The sequence below is a fragment of the Streptopelia decaocto genome, assembly GCF_964273445.1.
Source record: "Streptopelia decaocto genome assembly, chromosome: 3".
Taxonomy (NCBI): Eukaryota; Metazoa; Chordata; class Aves; order Columbiformes; family Columbidae; genus Streptopelia; species Streptopelia decaocto.
In genome coordinates, this window is record NC_138656.1 from 113,203,114 (window position 1) to 113,212,390 (window position 9,277).

At 45.2% G+C, this 9,277-nt stretch overlaps 1 protein-coding gene and 1 long non-coding RNA gene across 5 annotated transcripts in view; one reads left to right on the forward strand and one right to left on the reverse strand.

Annotated features, from left to right (window-relative positions):
• Window positions 1-2,581, reverse strand: part of ATAD2B (ATPase family AAA domain containing 2B) — an 86,923-nt gene extending 84,342 nt beyond the window's left edge. For both annotated transcript variants that reach the window (XM_082049015.1, XM_082049014.1), the window contains exon 1: window positions 2,407-2,581. In XM_082049015.1, coding sequence (XP_081905141.1) covers window positions 2,407-2,562 — 156 coding nt within the window. In that variant the 5' untranslated portion in view covers window positions 2,563-2,581. The remainder of the gene's footprint in view (window positions 1-2,406) is intronic.
• Window positions 2,582-3,325: 744 nt separating this feature from the next.
• LOC309438112 lies at window positions 3,326-6,369 on the forward strand. 3 transcript variants are annotated; one of them, XR_014183710.1, is made up of 2 exons: window positions 3,326-3,466; window positions 5,216-6,369. It is a non-coding gene; the product is annotated as an uncharacterized lncRNA (long non-coding RNA). The 3 variants fall into 3 exon arrangements; XR_014183711.1 differs by having other exon boundaries at window positions 3,335-3,466; window positions 4,623-6,369; XR_014183712.1 differs by having other exon boundaries at window positions 3,336-3,466; window positions 4,620-6,369.
• The last annotated feature ends 2,908 nt before the right edge of the window (window positions 6,370-9,277 follow it).

Below are 9,277 nucleotides of genomic sequence, written 5' to 3' on the forward strand. Positions count from 1 at the left end.
CTAACTCAGTTTTTGTTGCTAATAAAGAATAAATAGATGATCTTTTCAAATTACATTCTGAAAGGTAATTACAGGCATCGCCACAGAAGAGCATTTCTCTGGGAGTCCGAGTCAGAACCACCACATGAGAAAATCAAGTCCCACAGTGCAAATAAGAAGCGTCCCAGCTCTGCCAGAGCTCCAAACTGCCGCTGCCCATTAACCCCATTAACTGCTGGTGGAAAGGCAGTTTCCTGATGGGACACACCAAAGGTTTAAAAAAAATACAACTGCCTGAAAACGATTCCAGTACAGAACGCAGCTCCGCTATCTGTCTCCCGACAGTCACGTCCAAAAGCAAAGGCTTTGTCTTCCTACTGCTGCACTTATTCATGTTCTAATCACCGAAATCCTTCTCTGGCGCTACTTCAAGAAGCTTCAGGAGCTCAGAAAGATGATGTATGGCTGACAAATTCTTACATCTGAACAATAAAAACAGTTGCACAAAGATAACTTTAAAATATGATGGGAGATACATATATTTCAATATTCAATGGAGGGGGGGAAATGAGGGATAACTTCTGCTCATCTTTCACAATCACATCTTTAAAAATAAAAATATATATCTACCTCAAACATATGAGATTTGTTGTGAAGGGAGACAAGTCCATTCCCACACACCAAAATATACACTTAACTTTAGAAAAAAATGCTTTTTTGAAGCATGGGCAATATCCTGGAATGTGTTTACAGATTTTTATGACGATATTTTGCACAATCTCCATTCCTTGCACCATGTTAATAACATAATTTAAAGATACTAATGATCTGCAGTATAAAAGTACAATTAATAGATTAACAATATTTGGAATGAAGCTCAATCTCTATTTTTTTTAGCAGTAGTAAACTCCCTGCAAAGCAAGCCAGTAAGGGTTACACCAAACTTTGCCTCACAAACCACAAGACCCATGATATGAATAAATAGAAACTGCACACCAGAACAAGTAGAACAGCTTTTTACAGCCATGGTGCTGCATCCCCATGAGTCTAACGAAATTAAACAAGGAAGAAATAGGGGACAACAAGGAAAAGTAAGGTGGGGGGAAGGGAAGAACTGCAAAGCATGAAAGAACTGAGAGAGAAGCACAGAGGGAACAGAATAACTAGTCACTACTATCTGGTTTTGTTAGTATTTTTAATCTAAAAGTATGGGGCAGAAGATCTTCTGACAATTCCAGGTGTCATCTTTCTGATCTGCCTCTTGCTGTTACTGCTGTTTTTCTACTTATCTGATGAAGTTCCTCATTAGTAGAGCCTGGGATACAGTCAGTTGGTACATGACTGGCAAACACTTTGACCCTCAATTTTCACTTCCATATTTACACTGCGTTTAAAATATATACGCAGAGCAGGCAAGTATAGCCACTAGTTCTAGTCTTTAAAGTCTTTAAAGCAATGAAGCTTTATCAGGAAGAAGAACAAAAAAAAACTGCCTGTAATTTAAGAAATGCAGCTGCGGTCAACAAATCTGTTTAAAGACAACAAGTAAAACAACCAGGCTCCCGAATTCCTTCTTACAGTTACAATTTACCAAACGTTAGTTTTCCAAATCAGGCTGCAGGACTCACTTGCCGTGAGAGCGCACAACCAAAGCTATTACAAGAAGTTAGGCTGGGAAAGCGTTCAGCTTAAACCCGACGGCAAAATTCCATCCTCCCCCCTTGCGGGGTTTAGTTGGGGGGGGTGGGAGGCATAAAAAAAGGGAGCGCTTTTCCAAACATCAGCGCGAAGCCGCCGCGAACACCCTCTTCAGCCGATCTGGGGTCATTTGGGGAAAGAGGAAAAAAAAAAAAAAAAAAGAAAAAAAGAAAAATCTCCAGCAGCAGGGAAGGCGGATTGCGAAGTTGCTGCAGGCGCAGCTCCCAACTTTTGTCTGGCAGGCGCGCAGTGCCGGGCGCGGCCGCAGGGGGAGCCCCGCGCCCCCGGACCCCCGCCCGCCGGCCCTGCCGGCCCCGGCCCGGCGCGCACACCGGCGGCAGCACCGCAGCAACTTCGCCTCCCGTGTCCCCGGCCGCCCCCGGCCCCTGGCAGCGGCCCGCGCCTGTCGCCCAGCCAGCGGAGCCCGCCCGCCCCGCGCCGAGCGGGGGAACCCGGCTGGGACCCGGCGGGTGACGCTCCCCCCGCCTCCCCGGTCCCTCCTCACCCCGGGGTCCCCGCCGGCTCCGCCGTCCCTCCTCCTTCCCGCAAGCCGGCAGCCGTCTGGGCAACCACCCCCTGCCCCGCGGCTCCTGTCCCCGCGTCCCCCCCGCGCCCGGCGGCAGCGGCGCTGTCCCCAGCGACTCCCCGGCCAAGGCCCCTGGGCGCCGCTGCCCCCCCCGCCCCCCGCCTCGCTCCCTCCCCGTCCCCCGCGAACCCCCCGCTCCTCACCCGCGCTGCCGCCGCCTCCTCCAGCCCGGCCGCATCTGCCTTGGTGCCCCTCTTGGAAGAGCGGGTGCGGGACGAGATGAAATGGCTGCCGGCTCCGGCCGCAGCGGCCGCCGCTTTGCCCAGGGGGCGCAAGGAGCTCTTCCTGGTGTTCACCATGGCCCCGGGGAGGGGGGACACGGGGGCCGGGGCCGCCGCCGCTGCTGCTGCCGCCGCCGCTGCCGCCGCCGGCGCGGAGGGAGGAGGGAGGGCGGGCAGGCGGGGGCTCGGGTAGGGAGGGGAAGGGGAGGGAGAGGGGGAAGGGGGGAGGGGGAGGAAGGAGAAAAAGTCCTCTGGGGAAGCCGGTCCGCCGGGCAGAGCCACAGACGGAGCCGCGCCGGCTCCTCCCGTCGCTGCCGCCGCCTCCTCGGCTCAGTCTCGCACTAACTGGCCGCCATTACTGTCCCTTCTCCCTTTCTCTCCTCTGCCGGCGGCGACGCCCGGCAATTGCCGCCAGGGGGCGCTGCGGCGGCGCCACCGCAGCCGCCGTGCGCAGGCCGAGGCGGCCCCCGCTGCGTACGTTCTAGCACGGCGCCGGCGCCGCTCTATGGGCCTGGCGCGGTCCGCCCCGGGGGAGGTGGCGGGTCCCCCGGGAGCGGCGCGGCCGGCAGGCGCCTGGCGGGGTCCCCGCCGCGCCCCGGGGGAGAGAGCGGCGAGGGGCGCAACCGGCGGGACGGCGGCCTGCCGGCGTGACAGCAGGCAGGGCGGTTTGCGGGGAGCCGGCGCGGGGGCGCGCGGTCCTGTCAGGCTGAGGGGAGCGGCGGCCGCTGCGGCGCGGGGTCCGTGAGCTGCGCGGCGCCGCTCGGGAGCTGCGGGGCCGGGGGAACCAGCGCTGGGGCCAAGGGAGAAACGGCTCCGGGGGACGCGGAAAGCGGACCCGTTCCACCGCCACGGGAGCTCGGCCCCGGGCCTGCCCGGTCCGCTCCTCAGGGGCCCTCCGGGCGGGCACTGACAGGACAGCGCGGGCGAACAGATCAAGGACACGATCTCCACCGTGTTCCGTGGAAAGCTATTTCACAGCCTGGTGAGTCCCGCTATTAAGCCCCGTTGATAGCCCGGCTGCCAGGAACGCGCCCTTGCTTCACCTGACACACAGGTCCGCCGATAACATCTTCTGGGTTTTGCCTGGTAACCGCAACTCACATTTGATGCTCATTGCTCAGTGGCTGGAAAGCTTATTTTTCTCTCGCATCCCTCCTCTATCACAGATCAAATAACCTCATTTTAGAGGGTAGAAGAATAGTATGTGTTACAGTACATTGGATGCCTAAATGCTTTTCAGACTATCCACAAACTATAATCCAATCCCTTCTTGCTGATGTGCATTAAGAATCACTCCTCTCTCACCACACGTTGTTGCCCTTGATTGAACTTACCACAGTGCCTGCACATAAGCCCCCAAACCAAACACTTTGTAAAAGAAATGTAGCCAACCAATACACGCATAGAGCCATAGGTGACAAAGCCTCAACCTTTTAATTTTCACACTGACTTGTTTGACACTGCTCAGCAATTTATTTCAGTACTTCCTGCTTTTTTTTAAAAAAAAATATATATATATATGTATAATAAAGTTATGATCACGTGGCTCGGGCTGCTAGGCTCAAGCAAGCTTTATCAATGTATTTTTATTGTTTAAAGATGGAAAGTGCAATAATGTTTAGTAAATAACAATAAATGTAAAAACTCTTCTTTTGCTTTACCTGCGTACTCCCACATCTTCATGATTAAAGTATGGTAGAGCGTGTACTTAAAATATAAAATATACAACAATAACATTAGGATATAATAAAAATGGGCTATTTAGATTTCCAAACAAAAATTTTCTCACTGTGAACAGTTACAAATTTTCATTTTTATGAGATACTCCAAAACACCATGTATTTGGGAATAGGAACTGTGATCTTTTCTTATCCAACACTCTCGGGAGCTTTTAATCTGTATTAGCAACAGTACTTTATCTCCTGTTCAAGAATCTGCAGGGTCTTTCAGTTGTTCTGCTCAGTGAGATTAGTTATGTTGTTTCATATACTTTGTTTATTCATTTATTTGTTTGAAGGTTATGAAAAGATGTAGCCATTTCATACATTTGTAGGCCAAAGGAGTCTTTTCATTAAAAACCTATGATGGTTTTTGAAATGATGTGTGGAAACAACTTGCCTTTTATCCTTCAAAAGCAGGAATAAAAGGAAACTGCAAGAGACTGCCCATACCAAACACATGGTGGGAATGAACCAGGAGATCCGTTTGCTAAGAATAATTAGTATCACAATCATATGATGACAAAGTACTTTTCCATTTCTTTGCTACTGATAGGCCATGTAACTTAGATATGGTGTCCAAATTCTGTTGGTCTGAAAATGAAAAATCATATGTTGATCTTCAAGTTTCTGTGTGCATCACAAAAATATCATCCCCATTTTGGGAAAACCAACAGATCAATCTGTGGCCCAAAAAAGGGCCCAGACTGCAGCAGTTACAGTGAATGTCATAACTCAGGATTGCAATGCATTGGCAGGACTGTTTGGGGAAACTTGCATAACATCTGTTTGCAACATGCATGATTCAAACCAGCACCCCTCCTCTTATGAACGCTGATGACTTTTTAAAAGTAAAATAAACTTGGTCGTTATGCAAGCAAATGGATTTTCCTGGGTGCCTATCCAGATCTGCTTGAAGCAACAGAAAACCCACATCTTAAAAGATATTTCTTTTGTATTTGCTAAATATTTTTACCATGGTTGTGACCTTTTTTCTTTTAATTTATTTTTAGCGTTCTGATCTCATTCCGGTGAGCCATCCTCAAGTGAGTCCTCTTTATGACGCCAGAGGGACTACTCTGGTACAGGGACTGATGTAGTTAAAAATCCCTGCTCACTGCTTTGAACATTTTTAGTGGTGTATTCTCATTATGTTAGTGGAGTAGGGAACATGTAGAGACACGCTTCATTTTGGATGTTTACTCCCTAGATTGTTTTTCACAGATGGTTTTATTTTCAGGTTTCTTGGCTGTCTTGTTCCTCTTAGAAGGTGTGCCTCGTTATTTTGACTCAAACACCTTACGGCTTTATAGCTTCTATGTGAGTTCCATCACCATTTTTAGTACTGACAATATAAATGAATAAACCATAAATTACAAGGTTTGCTTGTTAGTTTTGTTTGGATTTTTTGTTTGTAATACAAAAAATATGTTTTAAAATTGCTATTTTATATCACACATACTTCAAGATTTAAATGCAATTTAACAATGAAAGATGAATTGCTGTACAAATGGATTTAGAGTAATTTTACTAATCAAAGAATTTACTTGTTCCCATTTTTTATATCTCATTTAATTCGAGTGTTGTATGAAGACAAAACAGAATTAAAAACTTATTTGGACCCTCTTCAGCACTCTACATGCAGGAAGAGCTTTGCTCTGAGTAGCAAAAGACAATGAAGAAAGGAAGGGGAGAACGACTACAACCACGCTCCACTAAGTGTTACGTAAGAATTTGCAGAGCTCATTCCCAGTAAGATTCAATTTCAAGATTTGTAGTTTGGTGTGACATACAGATGTCTGAATACTTCTGGAAATAAATGCCATTGGGAAGGACTTCATTTCAAATAAAACCCATGTATAACAAATGCCGAAGCTTCCAGCAGTGTTCAACACTCTCTTATCTCCAGTTGTTCAGAAAAGAAGATGAAGATACCTGAAACATACGAGAAAGAAGGCACAACATCTGCTGTGGCAGATACACCACTGGGAAACAGGAAAAACATGAAAAAGTACTTGAGCAGAAGAATCCCTTTCCATTAAACAAGACTTAGGGAATGAAATCTTATTGGGACTTAGCAATGTAAAACTACACTAAAAAATGACCCAGGATAGAAAGACTTGTTTCGCTCTGTGAGTAGTGTTTAATGGTACAATAAATATTTGGAGATGGAAGATTTTGTTGCTGCCTGTCCCTATTTTACAAAGAAATTTGGAACATGTTACAACAAAAGAAAACGTCCTTTATGCCTTATTCAGAACTTTTTAGAGAGTTTCAGCCTAGTAAGGACCGGAGGGCTTTATTCAGTGAGTTACCATTTGCTTCAATCATGGACAATTTACCGGAGATTGCTGTGCAGCATCTCTGAATAGCTATAACATTCCAAAGAATGGAAATCAAATCATCTTTTCAGGCCTCTCTTTATAAGCCCTTGTGTGCTCCTCTCTGCCACGCTATGAACTCATCCTGCTTTCAGCTGAATCTTAAAAAAGATTCAGAAGAGATCTTGCTTAGGTAAACCTGCTCAAAGTCCTTTCCCGAGGGGATGTTAGGAAATGGAGATTGTGTGGTTTCTCCTGAGATTGTCCATTACAGAGACATGCCCATACATTTGGAAACATCTAATGAGCCGCATCCGGTAGTCAGGATTGGTACTACCTTGAACTTGAAGATGATACAGTCACTCCACACTGCAAGCATTTTACAGTGTTATTAAAGATGGCCCGTTATTTGACAACTCTCGTTATCATTTAAAACCGTATATTTTAGATATAGTTTATGTTCAGTCCTGTTATCAGCATAGTTATCTGAAGATTGTTTTCCTCACTACAGTAAATAACATCACTGCAACTTGAAGCGGGATCAGAGAGTAGATTTCTTAGATGACATTAAATGGGAGTGGTATAACTTACCTCCTAATATTTCCAAATTATCTTCCCATTATATCTAGCCATTAGCTTCCACAACATTTTTACCATTGAGCTAAGGTTAGAGTAGATAGTTTTTCTAATACTAATAACTGTGTGAAACAGGCTGATGATACTGTAAGCAGGGTCTGCTTTTTAACATCATTCAGGCTGTAAATTGCTTCAGCCTTGGACAAAAGTGGTAAATCATCTCACTTTGGTGTTTCTGATCATTAATCATTTCAAAGTAGTACCACCAGCCTGTTACAATGCTGGGTGATGTACAGCTTTGTAGTAAAAAACAGACTCTTTCCTAAAATGCTTGCAATAAAAATAGGCATTTATTAACACATTTGTAGAAAAGCTTTAGGAGCACACGAATGCACGATGGCTTGATTAAGGTCACATGGGAAGTCCATCAGAAACATTATTTGCTCATAAATCTCCCCAGTCCTCACACACAATCTTAGCTTTAAAAGTGTGTTTTCTTGTTACGTGTCCAAGAACGATCTCATAAACTACACTACCATATTGTCATTGTAATTTCACTTAAAAAGAGTCTTTGTTTTGAGAGTTCACATCGTATGTTATTTCCAAATGTGTGTTATCTGGTACAAACAGTTGCTTAGGCTGTCTTGAATTTTTCATGGTTTCATGCATTCCCCGCTACTTTTAAAAGTGAAGCTGTATTCCCTTTTCTTGTGGATTTACAGTCCGAGAGTCCAGCAGGATGTTCTTTCCATTGCATGGGGGTAACACCCACTTCATGAATGCAGATTCACCCAACATCTCCCATAAAACCATGACTCGCTTTTCCATTGCACAGCTAAATTTCGAGAAACATCAGTTTCTTGAGCTGTTTCTCCCTGCGTGGCAGCCTACAAGGTATAAACATTCCTGCAAGGAGCAGGGGGAAAAGGACACTTTGCAGAAGAATGTGCTGTCTTTGTCAATGGAATTGCCAAATACAGAATAACCAGATTCTATTCTATTTTGCAGTCCCATTTCCCTCCCATTCTGCCCCAGCTCTGCATACACTTAGAAAAGGCTTCGGGCAACAACTGCTGTCTCAAGTTAAGGTCAATCAATACAGCCAATGTGCTGATGTTTAATTATAGGTAGCTGATGGCTTCCTCTGGCATGGATTAATCTCGTTAAATATATGGTTTTAAAATATCTCTTCAAAATTAATTTTCTGCTTGTTTTTTAGATACACTATGTGTACTGGTTCTTCTGCAACCTTGACGCGATGGCCAATGACAGCTGAAACGCTGCTTTGCTTTGCCAACACTGAGATTCCCTCCTACCTTATAAAACAAGTTCAGGGGTTGTTACTGTCTTCCACACCACTGCATCTGATCTCTCTTGAACAAAGGGGGCATGAGATGGTTGTATTCATCTCATGAATACCCTGTTAAGAGTTTTTTCATCAGACTCAGTCTGGGCTGTTTGCTTCTATTCACCACACAGTAAGAAAAGGGCCATTTGCTTCTGTTCATCTCATGTACTGTTTCTTGCCAGAGAAAAAGCTGTATGAAACGCAGAGAGTCTAAAAGGATTTTAGTGACGTCTTGATTGTAACAACATGCTTAACTTGAACATATCCAGCTTTTAAGAAAAACTGATTTTTTACGTTACGCTGGAGTTGAATGCAGTACTATCTTCCTAAAGATTTTCTTTACTCCTGTGCTTTGTCAATAGTTTCGGTCCTGAGGGAGAACAGCTGTACTTAAAAGAGCTTTTAAGAAACCACTAAATTCACTAGGACACCAATTCCTTTTGTAGCAGGTCAGCACGTCTCCAGCTGTACTCTGATTTCCAGTAATAGACCTAATCTTCTAAATCAATATGTGATTGCAGTTGGGAACTTGCTTCATTACACCAGGTAAGTCCAATCGTGCCTCCTTCCATGCTTACCTTTGGCTCGACAAATTTTTTGCAGAAGGGGCCCCCAAGAAAGAGTTCAGCATATTACTGAACAATTTGTGTTTAACGAAATGGAGCCAATGTACTTAAAATACTGAAAGAAAATATAAGAACAGCCCAGCACTGCAAAACAACCTTCTGAAGTTTTACCGAGCACTCCGTAAATTGCTCAACTCTTCAACAGTGGTATGATATTCTTGTGAAAAGTTATGTATATATAGACACATTTTTAAAAACTCAATC